The sequence below is a fragment of the Panicum virgatum genome, chromosome 9K (genome assembly GCF_016808335.1).
Source record: "Panicum virgatum strain AP13 chromosome 9K, P.virgatum_v5, whole genome shotgun sequence".
In the NCBI taxonomy this organism is placed as follows: Eukaryota; Viridiplantae; Streptophyta; class Magnoliopsida; order Poales; family Poaceae; genus Panicum; species Panicum virgatum.
Window position 1 is genome coordinate 65,202,369 of NC_053144.1, and position 15,930 is coordinate 65,218,298.

Below are 15,930 nucleotides of genomic sequence, written 5' to 3' on the forward strand. Positions count from 1 at the left end.
CGAGCAGTCGCGTCAAGACGCTTCCCAAAAACCTAATTGCCCGCGTCCCGTGCAGGACCTTCAGCGAGCAGAGGTTCCGGAGGCCCTGCTCTCGCTAGACCTGTGCGCGCAGTGCTAGAGGTGGGGAAGGCAGAAAGCAGCTGAGGGAGAAGGGAGAGGTCTCCTGAAGAGGAGTACCTGGATGAGTGCTTGAGATGAGTGAGGATGAGAGGAGAGGGTGCTGGTTTATATAGGCACGATATGCCTCAGGTTCAACGAACCTGGACATCATGAATGGCTTTGATGAGCGGCAGTTAATGTGACTCAGGTTCAACGAACCTGGACGTCGTAAAGAGCCTTCAATGTCCGGTCATTAGTGACGATATTAACCCTCTGTTTTAATACTCTTTACTGCAAAACATCCTTCTCATCTCAGCACATCGCATCGCACCGCACCGGTGCGGGCATGCGCACCGCACCGCTCGGCCGCGCCGCGCCGCGCCTCGGCCACGGCCCGGCCCGGCGAGCGAGCGCGCGCGCGCGTGTGGTTCACCGTCCTCCTCTTACCGGCTTCACAAGTGGTGTACACGAAGTCCACCTTTTAAGTCGGTTGAGATCCTCCTCAATTCCCGGTACGGAATTAAGCATTGATTCCCTAGCATTAATAGTGGGCTTTAAATTCTTTTAATGCTTTAGAAGTAATGGGCCAAGCCCATTACTCCAACACTTCCTACGCTCCTTCATGAAACTATCCTGATGCCACCACTGCCAGAATACGCAAGTCACCAACTAGAAAACAACAGTACAGTAGGCTAGCGTAGATTTTTTCTGGCAGCAAAACTTGTTAATGTTGGCATCAAAGGATTAGATAACCCGGAACTTTGTGTCCTGTAGAAAATGATCACGGTTAGGATAACAAGTAGACGCAGAGGATCGCACAGAACAAACGAAGCCAGTCGTAAGGATAGATAACAAGTAGACGCAGAGGATCGCACAGAACAAACGAAGCCAGTCGTAAGGGACGCCTTCAGCATCGACGTGACATTCTTGTAAAGACACTCAACTAGATTGGTCTTCGCATCGACGTGACAGTCTTGTAACGACAAACTGATACAATCCATCCACGTGGGACCATGGGTGTCATGAACAGTTCACGAACCTACTCCCGGCGTAGTCCAGTATTTTTGGACTTCTTCACATGTTACATACCAGTACTCTTCAGAGCTCAAAATGAAACTTGCAAATTTCCTTAAAAACGAGAAAATGCCTGCCTTTCTGGAGGAGGTAAAATATTTACATCGCAGACCAATGGAACATTTCCGTGCAAGCTACTCCCTTGTTTAAAATTATAGCTCGTTTGACTTTTTTAACATCAAATTTAACCACTTGTCTTATTAAAAAAATTGTACAAACATAATCAAATTTACGGTGTTCTTGAAGAATTTTTATTAATAAAGCAAGCTGCAACAAAAGAAGTGCTATTTTGAATAATTTTTCGAATAAGACGAGTAGTCAAATTTGAAATAAAAAAAGTCAAATGAATTATAAATTGTAACGGAGGAAGTAGGTTTGCAGGCAGCACAAATTGCTGGGATTTCCAATCGCCTTGACCCTGCATTTTTTTATGCATGGCATAGACAATAGGGACTCTCACATAAACAAATAAAATCATATACTAGTATAGAGCTCTAAAATTTGATCAGCTTATCATTCTTCAGCCACAGGAGCGTCTCCGCCAAACCTTCAGCTAAGCCTCTTGGATTGTAGCCCAGCTCCCTCTCGGCCTTGTCACATGAGTATGCCCATTGGTGCCTGAGATAATGCACAACCTGCGGTGCACAAATTATGGACCAGCTACAAATGTATCAACCCGAACGCGTGTTATGTGCAATCAAAATGATGAAATTTAGGAAAAATGGTTAAAAATAATGGACATACAGGATAACTGATAACTGGGGGTTTCCCGGTGATTCGAGTAGCAAAAACTGAAACCCACCCATAGATTTCAAGCAACCAGAGAGGCAAGTGGAATCTGGGCGGGTTTGTGTTGGTAACATTGGCAACCAGATTGAACATGTTACATGTGCAGGAGCGACACGTTCTCTCCTGTGAGGAGATATCTCTCGCTCACTCTGCCCTTCTTCATTGCTGCGATGTGTCCGCCCGCTAACCACATCTTCGACATGGCTGAAGGACTGTATGTCATTCCCATCTCCCATGTGACAAGGTAGGCGCCCATTGAACCTTTCGATCAACTGCAAGTAAGTAGCATCATTTTTTCTCTCAGGTTCTGCTCATGATGTTTTATTGGATGTGCACTCGTGTGTTCTTTGATATCAAATATAAATTTAGAATAAAAAAATAACCAGGCTTTGGCATGGTCCTGGGGCAAAAAGCTAGGTTCTCTTACAAGGTGAGAAACAAAATTTCCAATTGTAAGCTCTCTTGCACCATACATAACCCCCGGGTAGACAAGTGTGATGACACCCCCTCTGCTGCTGCCTGCAGCGCAATTCTGTCTGCGAGAAATTTTGATTTCTCATACTCTGTGCGGAATGCTTTCCCGTGATGCATCTGTTATCAAAAGTAATTCGATCATGTCAGAAATTGCAACGACTTTGAAATATTTAAAATTTTCAAATGGAAAAAAATGAAAAACATAATTCAAGAAATATGGACATATATACCAACCTGTGTCTCGTCCGCGACACAACCATCCGTTGGACCAATCGCAAGGTATGATGACGTGTAAACTATCTTCTTCACTGTTGGCGTTTTCCGGGCAGCCTTCAACACATTCTTAAGGCCCCCCACATTGACCTACAGTAGATCACAGCAGGAAATGCATGTTTTTTTCCAATAAATACACATGTTAAGGAAAACAAATTCAATAGTCGGATAGTGAGGAGGTAGTTATATCACAGCGTACTATGATCAAAACCATGGTGTCGTGGGCTTTTGGGGGTACCCACAGCCTGTGGCGGAACGCACCCGCCTATTCCCCGAGGGGAAGTACTCGGGGAAGTGCAAAGCGATTACGCCGATCTAGCTTGGGGGCAAAAGTGCAAGAACACACGGATTTAAAGTGGTTCGGGCCGCCGGAGCGTAATACCCTACATCCACTGTGAGATGAATTGCTCTTAGCATGAATGAGTCTATCCTCTGCCCAGCTGGGGCTTGAGTTCTTTCCTAACGGGCGTCTCCCTTTTATAGAGCAAGGGGACGCGTACACAGTCGTTAGACCCCGACAGGTGGGTCTAACGTGGATGTATAATATACTGCACAGAAAGCTTCAATGGAGCTACAGCGGGTGAGGATCTCTTCTCGGGATATGCTTCATCGCCCTGTCGACTCTCTGACCGAGGGGAGTCTTTATTTGTCCCATCGGCGAGGCGCCTGTTGGGGCAGTGTAGTTTACGGCGTAGACTGCTGGGTCTACCGTGTAGGCGTCATAACGGGCGAAGCCGAGCCGTCGTGTCCAACTGGCATAGTAGACTGTGGACGGTGCCAGCGACTGTACTATGCGCCTTGGTAACACGCGATCAACAGTGGAACCTGGCAAAAGCCGCCTCGGGCTCTGCTGTGGCAGGGCGCACTTCCGTCTACCGCATTGAATGCGATAGGTAGACGAGTCTTCCAGTGGAAGCCAAGCGGTACCGCGCGCGTGTCCGCACCTGTGGACACATGGCGGTTCCGGACCCAGGCGGGGTGTCGGGATAGTATATGGGGGTCCGGGACCCGGCGGGGTCTGGGGCCCCAGCGGTTTCGGCGGAGGGCTACCTCCTTTCTGGACACGTGGCGTCACCGGACCCTCCCCGAGCGGGGAGCGGGTCCGGGGCCATTTGCCGGGAGAGTAGGGCTCCGGACCACAGGGGTCCGGCTGCTCGGCCGTCAGGGCGTAGCTAAGGATAACTACGAGACCCTTGCCTAGACACAGCAAGAGGGGGTACCCCAGTCCTGGGGTACCCACACATGGTATACTCTTTGTATGTCTAATTAATTGTTACTCCCTCCATTCCAAATTATAAGTCATTCTAAGAATCTTGGAGAGTCAAAGTTTTTCAAGTTTGACCGAATTTATATGACAAGATAATAACATTTATGATACTAATTAAATATCATTAGATTTTTTGTTAGCTATATTTTTATAGTGCACATATTTGATGTCATAAATTTTTATATTTCTCTCCATAATTTTGGTCAAACTTTGAGATGATTTGACTTACCAAGATTCTTAGAATGACTTATAATTTGGAACGAATTATTTTCATCTTCTTACTGTGTAGAAAACCCTTGTATATATACTCCTTCCGTTCCAAAACGTAGGTCGTTTTGGCTTTTTAGATCGGAGGAAGTACCTGGTAAACCCTGGTAGGAAAAAAATATTCATATAGTAACAGTATCATCTTCTTACGGTGTGAAACACGGAGGTGTCGGCTCGCCACGGCTCGACGGCCGCGGCGGCGTGGAACACGGCGTCGCACCCGTGGAACGCGGCGACGAGCGACTCCACGTCGGTGACGTCGCCGTAGGCCACCTCGACGGCGGGAGGTAGGCCTGAGGCGTCGAGGCCGCGGAGCACGAACGCGCGCACCCGTGCTCGCCGGCGCCGGCCAGCGCCGCGCACAGGCGGCCCCCATGAACCCCGTCGCGCTCGTCACCAACACCTTCATTGCCCGGACACGTACAGCTCGGCCGTCGACGACTGTTCCTAGCCGCACCGCGCGCACTCTCTGCTGTGCTCCTGCTGCTGGTCGAGGCAACCGGCCGGCCAGCTTCGAGCTTGTCATTTATACTAGAGGGGTGTGGCCGCACCACCGCAGGCCGCTGCATGTGTTCCATCCGTTCCGAGCCGGTCAGGCGGTCACTGTGTATCCTCCAGCTAACAGCCTACTTCCATGGCTCCAACCAACAGGGAGTGAGCATGGGGATGGGGCGCTGCCCAACATCCAACCAAGAGCGCCCCACGTAGGGGTGTGGTAACGTGCCATAACTAATTTCTTCACGGTCCAACACAGTCTTTAAATTATTTAGTTTAAAATTATATAAAATTAAAATTCGATTCTTTTAGAGTCCAATTTTTAGATTTTCTAGTTCAAAATTTTAGGCTCTTTGGCACCCCTAGTCCCACGCCTGCAATGCCTGATCGAAAGACTCTTGTCCTCCATGCGCGCGAGCGCCAAACGTGGCACCTAGTACATTTCCAATTGTTTCTCGTGGAAGGGAATTGGGGAAATGGAATTGGTTCATTTCGCCCTTATTATCAGGTTGATGTGCTAATGATCGTGAGAGGAGTACAATATGATATAGTTTCACTGACTCCTCTTTCCAGAATAATTCCCCTACCTTTTATTCAATTGCCAAGATTTATTTTTCTTTCTTGATGAGTGGCAGGAGCAAGTATTTGGGCCGCACGTGTCACTAGACCGGCTGGAAAAAAACAATTCTTCCCATGCTTGCTGATACTATTAAAAAGGGTGTACCTAGTGCCGTACGCTTCCCGAACTGTGCAGGATCTAGGGAAATGTTGTTTTTAAGCCACAAGCCTAATGATCGTGAGAGGAGTACAATATGATATAGTTTCACTGACTCCTCTTTCCAGGATAATCCCCCTACCTTTTATTCAATTGCCAAGATTTATTTTTTTGCTGATACTATTAAAAAAGGCGTATCCAGTGGAATCCGGGACCTTCCGGTTACAGATGATAGGCTCTACCGCTGCACCAGACTCGCCCCTCATGCTTGCTGATACTATTCTCCCAGCAGTTTTTTTGAACGTAATTCTCCCAGCAATTTTTTTATGGCTTCTCCCAGGACGAGTGGGTGACGAGACATTTCTCCCATACCGCGGTCCGCCGATCACGCTGCCTCCCGAATTTTACCGTTTTACCCTCGGCGTCTCCAACGGTCAGTTCTCCTCGTCTCCTTCAAAACCCGCTCGCTGCCGTCCCCTCCCCTTCTTAAACCCTCCCAAACCCCGCGGCCGTGCTGCTGCCAATCCACTCTCCCCTCCACGTACGGCACAACTGGCACTTCATTGAAGCCGAGAGATCGAGAGAGATGGAGGCGGCCGCGAAGCCGGGGATGTCGGCGTACGAGGCGGCGCGGGAGCGGACGGTGCTGGAGAACAAGCGCAAGATGGAGGCGCTCAACCTGCGCCACCTCTCCGCCGCCATCATGGCGGCCCCCAAGACGCCTTCCCCCATGGTGATGCCTGCCGCACTCCCGGCCTCCTCTGTTTGTCCCGACCATCTTCGCGCAAGCCGTTTGTCTGACCCTTTGTTCCGTTTGCGGTTGAGCAGAAGCAGAAGAGGCGCAGGATCATCGAGGACGCAGTCGTGGTTCCCTCGCCTCCAAGGAGGTCCCGCCGGCTTGCCAACCTCCCTGAGGTCAAGTACGCAGAGGTCTCTTTTCCGCCCCCCCCCCCCCCCCCCCATTTTTTACCTGCTCTGTTTTCTATTTGGGCTCAAATAAATGCACCTGTTTGGCTATGATTAGTTATTTCCATGCGTGTAGTGTGGGCGTGTGGGTGGTCAGCATGGTAGAAGTAGTTAATAATGTCGAGCTCAAGGTTGCCCATTTTTTCCATGCGAAACAGGGCAACCCTTTATTTTGCTCAGCTCTTGATTCTTGAAATGCAACATTCTGTATATCAACAGATGTTGTGTAGCACAATGTGTTCACTTTTTGATCAATTCACTATACTCATGAGATTTTGGTAAATGCAACTGAGATTTGGAGATTCGTATGGCCCTAATGCTTCTTCTGAAAAGCATCCTGTTATTTAACATGGCAAAATAAATACTAACATCTTCTAAAAAAGTATCAACTCGAATCCATTTCGCCAAGCGTCCGTGTCATTATCAACTCGAATCCATTTGCTTTTACTGACAAGTAATATTTGTCAACAGATAGCACCACACAGTGCAGATAGAATGACAAGGTATGTGGATATCTGCTAGCAGCCTAGCATGGCATAGGAGCTGTAAACATGTTCTTCCCCCCATTAAGTGACAATCCTGCTTTTCCATTACTTCCGTAGGTCTCCAAGAAAACTAACTGCCCGCATCTACTTGGCAAGCCGTGGATCAATTTCCATGAAAGCTAGGATGGAGGCAGAAAGAAAGGCCGAGGAGCTAGAATCGCAACTTGACCCTGAATTCCCATCCTTTGTGAAGGCAATGCTGCATTCACATGTGGTTCGAGGTTTTTGGCTGGTGAGTGACAATACCATTTGCTCTCCCCAGCAATTTTTTAGCTCATGTTGGAGGCATGTACTAATTTTTCTACATGACATGATTGAAAGGGTCTCCCGAGCCATTTCTGTGACACTTACATGCCAAAGCAAGACTCCATTATCACGTTGGTGGATGAGAAAGATGAAGAGTTTGATACCAACTACCTTGCCTACAAGAAGGGGTTAAGTGGTGGCTGGGCTGGTTTTGCTATATGTCATGGGATGCAGGATGGAGATGCAGCTGTTTTTCAGCTGATTAAGCCCACGACTTTCAAGGTACAATATACTTTCAGCACAATGCTGAATAATGTGGAACTCAAAGCGTGTTTTTTTTTTCCTGAATAATACTCAAATATCATTCACCCATGAATCTTTCTCCCAGGTGCATATAATCCGAGTGTCTTCTGATGATCAAAGTGAAGAGGGTGAATGACTGCATCACGCAACAGCCATGCTAAGTAGTACAAACTTATCAGGATGTGGAAAGTGGGATTTTGGGGATGTTTTAGGCTTCATCTATCAGAACTGGCCTAGTAATGCATTTTGTTTCTACGTCTGTCTGTCGGTACTACTAGTAGGGGTGGTAATGGGTCATGGTCCTAATGGTCACTTCAAAGCTCAATAATTTTTTAGCTCAAAATTATATAGAATTAGAGCCCGGCCTTTATAGGGCCCGGCCCTTAAAATATCTAGGCCAAATTGGAGGGCCCTTTACCACCCTTGACTACTAGTGACATGCCTAAGTTGCAGAAATCTTAACTCGCAAAATGCCTACTGAGCTGTTTCCTGGCTGCTGCTTGTTGCTGTCCTAATGGAAGTTTCAGAATATGCATGTTTTGTGACTTTTTAGATAGGTTTAGGAATGATTCCTTCACCTGACACCTATCCCTAAATTGATGCTTTCTGATGCAACATGCCAGCATGTACAACAAAACTCTAAGAACAGGACAGAGATGGCTCAAAGGAATGCTAGATATAATCTTCAGCTCTCATACATCAGAGTCGGACACCAATATCACCCAATAACTTTTCCACCCTTCGGTCCTCTCCCTTCATCATTGAACTGTGATCTTCTGTGTGAATGGGTGAAGCATCATATTGAGAGCTAACAATTTAGCATCTGGTTTTCCTCCTTGCCAGCCTCATTCAAATTTGTTCCCCTCAGTTCTGTAAATTATTCATGCAAACCATGTCATCACAAAGTTCATGAAAAAATAAGGAACCAAACCAAGTGGCTCTCATTCTTCATACCTCAAATCAAGTCCAGGTTTGTTTTCCAGACCATCTGGTATCTTGCCCGTGAGATTATTGTTGTTAAGGTATCTGCCATCGTCCAGAAAAAAAAAAAGCATTAAGCTCAGAATGTTTTGGAACATTATCTGAGATACATTATGGAAATGAGAAATCGAGTACTAACAACTCCTTAAGATTGATGAGCGTTTCCATTGATGGTTTGATTGTTCCGCTGAATTGATTGCCATCAAGATGCCTTTTATATGAAGAAAAGTTTAGCATGGTTAGTAAAATTGTAGGATGAATGGTTCAACACGGGTCAAGTATGCTTGAGCTTACAAGACAGTTAAGGTGCGCATGCCGCCCAAGTCAGGTATGGAGCCCGAGAGTTTGTTGCCACTGAGATTGCTGTAGTCAAAAGTTCCTAGTCATAATGAGAAGGGGATTGTCCATCCATTTTGTCCATAATACTATTCACGGAGGGAGATTAGTTTTTTTTGTATATCTTACATGGTTTGCATCCCTGTCAAATTTCCAATGCTGTCGGGAAGTGATCCTGAAAGACCATGATTTTTTAGATCCCTGTAGTGCAGAAGACAGGTCATACTCATATTAACGCAGTAATGATCAACAGTTTTACAGTCTTTTATTTTACTGAATTGTAATGCCGTTCTTCCATAGTACAGAAAGTAGAACACAAATGCATTGGCCAAATTTAACCCCCCAAAATGCACACCATTGACAACCAATTGGATTGGATAGAGTGTCGTCAGTGTAACCTGATGAGTACTTACAGTGACAAGACGCGCACGGGTGATCCAGGGGAGCATACAACCCCAGTCCATGAGAGCTGCGGCGGCAGGCAAGGGTCTCCAGCCCAGTCCGGAGGTGGGTTCTTGAGGCTCCTTGCAAGATCACCCATGGCAACGACTGCAGCACAGGATAACAAAGGGCTAGAGGTTTATTTTGGTGACCCAGACCAGACGTTAATTTTACTTGAATGATGATCTGAAAGTGCATGCGTACCATACCATCTCTGGTGGCCGTCTTGCCGCCGAGCGGGACGATCTGGTAGATCTCTCCGGCGTTGATGAGCGGGCCGACGGGGGACGTGGCGTTGGGCGTGAGCAGGATCTCCGTCTTGCCGGACAGCTGCATCATGTTGGAGTAGACCATGACGCCGGCGGCGGAGGCGTTGAGCCCCCGGAAGAACTGCTGGCCGTTGACGGCCACGTCGAAGACGCGCCAGCTGTAGGCGCTCGCGGTGCGCGGGTCCTGGAAGTAGAGCGCCACGTAGTAGGTGGCCGCGGGCAGCTCCGCCGGCGGCCACCGCACGGTGAGATTCTTGCCCCGGCTGGTGGTGACCCCGGCCTTGAGCGCCTTGGCCGGCGGCTGGTTCCAGAAGTCGTCGGGCGAGATGGAGGAGTGGCTCTCCACGGCGGGGTTGGCGTCCGCGAACGGCGCCCAGTACCGGTTGTACTGGTCATCTGGATAGCTAGTATGTACGTAGAATGGCAACCACGTCAGGCCCTTGCTGCTGGCCTGCTGCTGCTGCTGGGAAGGGATCGGAGTGGGAGACGACGACGACGGGCTAGGCGTACCTGACGATCTCGCCCTTGCTGCCGAAGCGGCTGCGCGCCACGGTGCTCATGGCGTACCTCTCGTAGTCGGTGGTGTTGTACATGGAGTCGTCGAGGTCGATGACCTCGAGCGCGGAGATGAAGGGGCTGGACGCCGTCTCGGGGCGGCGCGCCAGGCACACGCTCATGCTCCTGCCCTGCCCCTCCGCCACCATCTCGAAGTAGGTGGACATGCCGCGCCGGTAGTTGTCGGTGGTGTTGACGGCGCTCCAGCGGGTGCCGTCGATGATCTGGTCGAACACGGGCGGGTCCTTGCCGCCGTCGAAGCCGCCGTAGAAGTAGGTGGTCCGGACGAGGTAGCGCGTGCCCTTGACCACGGGGAGCTCGTAGCAGTACTTGCGCGCCGTCGCGTCGGGGAAGAAGCGCAGGGTGGCGAGCACCGGCAGGAGGTCGGGCTTGTCGATGGTGGAGGCGTTGCCGACGGCGGTGAAGCCCTCATCCCGGACCCACTTGATGCTCCCTGCCTGCAAATCCTTGGCCGACCCGCAGCTTATGTAGAACCCTGCAATGCATGCCGTATCGATCGATCATATTGTTGTGGTCTCATCACATATTGATGGATCGAGCTGAGGGCAACAAGAAAGATGCATCAAGACATACATTACCTCTGGGTTGTGGCGCGGCCGGCGCGCCGGCCGGTTGTTGGGAAGACGAGGTGGGGAATAAGGCGGCGGCGGCGACGACGAGGAACGTGATGCGGCTTGGCATCGTAATGACATACTAGGATTGGGAGGACGGTGGAGCACCCGCCGAGGGGAGGCTCCCAAGGGGAAGAGGCGAAGAAAGGGGGGCCCAGCCAGGGAGGAGGGGAATGTTTATGGACTGGATCATGCACGGCAGCTGCACATTTGGACGAAGCGGAGGCAGGAGGTGGCCGCGGATGGATGGTTTTGGTTTGTGCTCAAATATAGCAAGGTTGACCGGGCGGCGACGCGCGGTGAAGTGAGGCGACGAACCGCCAAGGTTGTCCCTGGACCGACCCAGCCAACAGCAACAGGTTGCAGATTTGCCAGCGAGTGAGACAATAATGAGCTGCCTGGAACTCGAGTTATTCTTTATTCAATCGATCCGAGTTCGACCTGCATGCGTACTTCTCCCTTATGTATGTATGCACATCAACAAAGGAAAAATAAAAAAAGAAACTCACGAATTAATACAATCAAAATGTGGCGACCTACTACCGATCGAGCTCGATCAGATGCGTCGCCGGCCTAGCTTCTTCCTCTCGCTCAAGGCGATGCAAGGCCGATGATCTTGAGCAGTCATATATATTATTCCCATTTCCGCGGGTCGGTGATGTTGATCTTCCAGTGCTGGTCCGCGAATCCCATCTCCTGGGCGACGTGCCTGTCCCACGCGATCTCCACCTTCCTCCGCTCCGAGAGCCTGCAGGGCCCGCGCATGGGCTCCCCCATCCGGTCGTACACCTGCCACCACCGCGCGTGCGCCTCGTCGCTGGCGTACACCCGCTGGTCCGCCACGTTCCAGTTGCAGTCGTAGTCCCGGTAGCACGTCCACGGCTTCATCCCCAGGTAGTGGATGGCCCACACCTCGGCGGGTTCCGCCCGGAACAGGCGCCCCTTGAGCGCGCGCTCCCCGGTGGTGTTGGCCCAGAAGTTCTTGAGGTAGTTGACGCGCCGCGGCAGCCGGTGCCACCACACGAACACCTCGTTCAGGAACCCCTGGTCGCCGCCGTTGTACGACCGCACCGTGCGCCGCTTCCGGACCAGCGCCTCGAACGTGCACGCCGACGGCTCGATCACCATCACGCCCGAGTTGAAGAGGGGCCCGTCGTTGCCCACCGCGGCGAGCTGCGGGAACCCGAACAGCGCGTCCAGGTTGCGGAGCACCAGGATGTCGGCGTCCACGAACACCACGCGGTCGTACTCGGTCAGCTGCCACAGCCGGAACTTGCTGTAGTTGTACTCGTTGTAGGAGCCCCGCGCCGCGCGCGGGTTGCGGATGCGCTTGATCCTGCGCGGGGTCCACCCCGCCGCCGACAGCGCCCGGAGCGCCGGCTTGGACACCGTGTGGTCGTGGAGGAGGACCAGGTCGCGGGTGGAGCCCGACCGCCGGATGCTCTGCGCCAGCACGATCGCGCCGCACAGGTACGTGTCCGACGAGTGCAGCACCGTCGCGTACGCCTCGCGACGGGGGCGGCGCCCCGTCGTCGTCGGCGGCTCCGACGACACGTTGAACACCTCGTGGATGCCTGCGGCACACGTTTAATTACTCATTGGTCGACATATTATTTATCATCAAAATTAATAGATCGATCCGTCTAGCGATCGAAGCCTGCTGGCAACAAAAAGAAGAAAAAAAGCGATAGCTAGATTGAAGTGTTCGTCAAGTCAAAGCCAAGAACCGCGAACGACGCGTACGGTTGGTGATCCACCTGGTAGAATGCAGTGGCACGCAAGTATCACTTGGTGCTTATTTCAACAAACCAAAAAAAAAAGTATCACTTGGTGTGCAGTGTGCAGTGGACAGCAAGCTGGTGGCTAGCCAGAGACCTGCGTGCAGAGGGCAGCTCACCAACCATATCCAGTTTAGTCAATCAGTCACCAATCGTGTCGGCGTACTCGCCGTGCCATCATGGCGTGTGTGCTCGATGGATCGATCGGTGGATCAGACGGGTGGGAACGAAAGGCCTCCAACCACGTTAGGTAAAGCCCCAGTATGTAGTCTCTTCTAGCTGCCGGAGTTCTTCTAGTTTTTTTTTCTTACCAAGTTTATTTACTACTTCATTTTTACATGTGCGAATTGGGTCTGAACACTTGTTATTTGTGGCCTGTTACGTACCTGGCTTTCCTCCTGTCAGGTTCTTGCAGGAGCTGAAATTGGTGGATGGGAAGGCTCACACCTAGTGGCTCTATCTGTCTGCTTCTTGGAAGGACAGGTTAATTTGGGCTCTGTTTCTGATAACAACAATGACACTGATATAGATCCATATCACTACGGCTAGATTTCTTCCTAGCCTATTAGTCTTAATCCTGGCCTTTTAGCTCCAGTGTTATCGACCAGATTCTTCTAGGGCCTTGCACATCTGATCATTCATAGTTTCTGCCCGGGGTCTCAATATTGTTGTAATTCCCTTTATTTGGAAAAAAATATTGTTTTACGTGTCGCAGTGCCTGCTGCCTTACTTTCATGTTAGTTAGCGTAGGTGCTACTAGATAAGTAGATATGCTTGGCATGACTTGCATGCATGGGGGGTTGCACTGCAAAAAGATGAAGCAGACAACAACAGATCGAGATGGATGTCGAAACAAAATCAGAGATCGCTTTACGTGTGCGCGGACATACCTTCTGATCCCCAGAGCGGCAGCGCGAGGTTGCAGGACCCGACGGGCAGCCGGAGCTTCTCCTCGAGGCGGTCCACGTCGACCCTGTACATCCACCAGTCCCCCTCCCGGCCCACCGCCTCGTCGCACCGGAGCAGGTCCATCATCGGCTCGCACTCGCTCCGCAGCACGACGCGCACGGCCCCGCCGCCGTCGCGCCGGCCCTTGCGCGCCGCCACCCGCGCCGCCGCCAGGTGCACCTGCAGCCTGAACACGTCGCGGTTCCACCCGCCGGGCGCGGTGCGGTTGCACGGCAGGGACGCCACCACCACGTCCACCTCGCCGTCGATCCGGGACAGGTCCGGCATGGGGAGCTCCGGGCAGGACGGCCCCTCGTCGTCCTCCTCCTCGTCGATCCACTCCGGGAACAGGTCCGACCACCGGAACACGTCGGAGACGCGCTCCAGGTCCACGCGCACCGCCTCGCCCTCCACGCCCAGCGCCAGCACGTCCTCGCGGCGGATGTTCACCAGGCCCATCCGCAGCCGGCCCCGGAGCTCGTCGAACATGGCCGGCGCGCGCCCCGCGTTCACGATCCGCTCCGCCGCCACGCCTCCTCCCAGCTGCACATGCACAGGCAACGCGCGCGGCGGCGTGTCGTCGTCAGCTGTATATATATCTAGCTCAAGCCCGCCCGGAAGACCAAGTCGGTCTTCTGCTTTCTGACGGCGGTGTGCCGGCCGGCGGCCGGAGCGCGCGAGAACGCCCCACAAGTATGTACGTGCCCGGAGGACGTACTCACCTTACCTTCCGTGAGAGCTGGGTCATCGACGGCGGGCAGGCGTCGTCGCTGAAGGTGCAGCGGACGAGGGAGGTGGCGCCGCGGTCGAGGAGGTACGAGTACCTGGGGTGGAGGAGGAGCGCCATGTACGCGAGGAGGAACAGGGCGAGGAACGCCGCGTTGAGCTTGACGACAACAGACGCCCGCACCGGGGACTTGACCGCCTCCCCGGCCGTGGTCACCCCCATGCCGCGCCGCACTGTATATCTGTCCGGCGGCCGCTCGCTCACCGGCGTCTGCTCCGATCCGGGCGTGTCGTCGCCGTCGGGCCGTGGGTGCGCAGTGCGCTCGGTGGTGGCGATGATGGCTAAGCCGAGGGGCGTTGCATGCGAGGGCTTATATAGCCGGTCGGTCCCGGCGACGGGTCGGGTGAAGCTGGGGCCTGGGGGGGATCCGTGTGAGTGCGCGGCAAGGGTGTGATCAGGGGCGGCCAATCAGCGGTGGTTGGGCGTGGGGTGAGCTTGAAAGGACGGCTGTAACGAACGAGGGTCTACGTGTCACGCACGGTTCATTCGGCCTCAAGGACGACTGCCCTGTCGCTTCAGTGATTCAGCCCAAGCATCAGGCCAGCTAGTTTAATTAGCTCATTGTCAGGAATGATGGAGCTAGGGGTGGTCCGGTGGTGCTAGTAGCACTGTAGCGCCTGTAAGAGTTTGTCGGTACTCTGCAACTGGGGTACCCACTCCTACTATGCCAAGACTCGCGTAGTTATCCGTAACTACGCCCTAAGGAGCTGAGTAGCCGGACCCCTGGGGTCCGACTCCATCTCACCAGACCAACGGTCCCGGACCCGCTTCCCGCTTCCCGCTCAGGGACGGGTCCGGTGTCACCACGTGTCCTAGAGGTGAAAATGCTCAGTACCTGTGGCCGCGGAACCGGACCCCCGCAGGTGGGACCGAGACCTCCACGTGCCATCCGGACTCCCGTAGATGGGTCTGGGACCTCCACGTGCCTATCCGGACCCCCGTGAGCTCTCGGCTCAGCTAGCTGATCGGGAGGGGTCCGGAGCCGCCACGTGTCACGCAGACGCGGGCGCGGGCGCAAGCCTTCCGCTGTAAGCTCCCTCACCCACCCGCATTAAGTGCGAGTGGTTGAGGCGGGCTCTGCTGCCTCTGGGCACGGGGCAGCTTTTGTCAGTCCACACTGTAGATCGCCAGTTACCGAGGCGGCTCGTCAGTTACCAAGACAAGCATTAAAGACTCAGCACCGTGGGCATGGGCGACGAGTCATGATGACCAGCTACTGACTGGAGCAACAGTGCACGCTGCTACAGTGGACTGAGTCAGTAGTTCGGCGCTTCATCATGACCTCGACGCGCGGCTGCAGAGGCTAGACTCTACTCTGACAAGACAGCTCAAGACCATCCCTGGTCAGAAGCTACGCACGAAAGCCGACGACAAGATCTCCGGATCTGAGGCATTGAAGGCCAAAGTGTAGTTTATAATACATTGCCGGGTCCACATGTCGGGGCCCCGCTCAGTGTACGTGCTCCCCTTTGACATATAAAAGGGAGAGCACGCCCGCTAGAACACGGCTCTGAGGGGACTCTCTCGAGACTCAGCTGAGAGCATACTCAGACACACACTGGACTCAGCTCCAGGCTGATCCAGACACAAGCAATACAACACTCAGTGGACGTAGAGTATTACGCTCCGGCGGCCCGAACAACTCTAACTGGCTGTGTTCATCGTGTCCTTGAGCGAGATCGAACTAGTC

General features: G+C 52.7%; 3 protein-coding genes and 1 pseudogene across 11 annotated transcripts; 1 reads left to right on the forward strand and 3 right to left on the reverse strand.

The window, feature by feature from the left end:
- Nucleotides 1–1,667: 1,667 nt before the first annotated feature.
- LOC120647069 lies at nt 1,668–4,652 on the reverse strand (annotated as a pseudogene).
- Nucleotides 4,653–5,934: 1,282 nt separating this feature from the next.
- LOC120647073 (B3 domain-containing protein Os03g0184500-like) lies at nt 5,935–7,991 on the forward strand. The gene is made up of 6 exons (XM_039923687.1): nt 5,935–6,186; nt 6,282–6,383; nt 6,891–6,922; nt 7,022–7,196; nt 7,286–7,492; nt 7,599–7,991. The coding sequence occupies exons 1-6, from the start codon at nt 6,040–6,042 to the stop codon at nt 7,647–7,649; spliced, it is 714 nt and encodes a 237-aa protein (XP_039779621.1). The 5' UTR covers nt 5,935–6,039; the 3' UTR covers nt 7,650–7,991.
- An 80-nt stretch (nt 7,992–8,071) lies between these two features.
- LOC120647072 (putative leucine-rich repeat receptor-like serine/threonine-protein kinase At2g04300) lies at nt 8,072–10,971 on the reverse strand. Of its 8 annotated transcripts, none has more exons than XM_039923684.1 (9): nt 10,695–10,971; nt 10,051–10,591; nt 9,481–9,944; nt 9,244–9,379; nt 8,960–9,031; nt 8,789–8,857; nt 8,634–8,705; nt 8,468–8,539; nt 8,072–8,383 (listed from the first exon to the last, which is right to left on the reverse strand). In XM_039923684.1, the coding sequence occupies exons 1-9, from the start codon at nt 10,795–10,797 to the stop codon at nt 8,359–8,361; spliced, it is 1,554 nt and encodes a 517-aa protein (XP_039779618.1). In that variant the 5' UTR covers nt 10,798–10,971; the 3' UTR covers nt 8,072–8,358. The 8 variants fall into 8 exon arrangements, 2 of the variants coding, with proteins under 2 accessions (XP_039779618.1, XP_039779620.1); XR_005664674.1 differs by having other exon boundaries at nt 8,171–8,383; nt 8,960–9,005; XR_005664678.1 differs by having other exon boundaries at nt 8,171–8,383; nt 8,960–9,005; nt 9,476–9,944.
- Nucleotides 10,972–11,122: 151 nt separating this feature from the next.
- Nucleotides 11,123–14,536, reverse strand: LOC120647071 (UDP-glucuronate:xylan alpha-glucuronosyltransferase 2-like). Of its 2 annotated transcripts, none has more exons than XM_039923682.1 (3): nt 14,181–14,536; nt 13,396–13,996; nt 11,123–12,301 (listed from the first exon to the last, which is right to left on the reverse strand). In XM_039923682.1, exons 1-3 carry the CDS (start codon nt 14,400–14,402, stop codon nt 11,361–11,363), a joined length of 1,764 nt encoding a protein of 587 aa, XP_039779616.1. In that variant the 5' UTR covers nt 14,403–14,536; the 3' UTR covers nt 11,123–11,360. The 2 variants fall into 2 exon arrangements, with proteins under 2 accessions (XP_039779616.1, XP_039779617.1); XM_039923683.1 differs by having other exon boundaries at nt 14,176–14,530.
- Nucleotides 14,537–15,930: the final 1,394 nt, after the last annotated feature.

Bases quoted from the DNA above. Each gene is read 5' to 3' on its own strand.
- LOC120647073 (XM_039923687.1), top strand. From the start codon at position 6,040: ATGGAGGCGGCCGCGAAGCCGGGGATGTCGGCGTACGAGGCGGCGCGG. The intron at 6,923-7,021 runs GTATGTGGATAT...TTACTTCCGTAG, and splicing joins AGTGCAGATAGAATGACAAG to GTCTCCAAGAAAACTAACTG. The intron at 7,197-7,285 runs GTGAGTGACAAT...CATGATTGAAAG, and splicing joins TGGTTCGAGGTTTTTGGCTG to GGTCTCCCGAGCCATTTCTG.
- LOC120647072 (XM_039923684.1), bottom strand. From the start codon at position 10,797: ATGCCAAGCCGCATCACGTTCCTCGTCGTCGCCGCCGCCGCCTTATTC. The intron at 8,706-8,788 runs GTAAGCTCAAGC...TTCATATAAAAG, and splicing joins ATGCGCACCTTAACTGTCTT to GCATCTTGATGGCAATCAAT. The intron at 8,540-8,633 runs GTTAGTACTCGA...GGACGATGGCAG, and splicing joins CTCATCAATCTTAAGGAGTT to ATACCTTAACAACAATAATC.
- LOC120647071 (XM_039923682.1), bottom strand. From the start codon at position 14,402: ATGGGGGTGACCACGGCCGGGGAGGCGGTCAAGTCCCCGGTGCGGGCG. The intron at 13,997-14,180 runs GTAAGGTGAGTA...GTGCATGTGCAG, and splicing joins TGACCCAGCTCTCACGGAAG to CTGGGAGGAGGCGTGGCGGC. The intron at 12,302-13,395 runs GTATGTCCGCGC...CGTGTGCCGCAG, and splicing joins GCCGCTCTGGGGATCAGAAG to GCATCCACGAGGTGTTCAAC.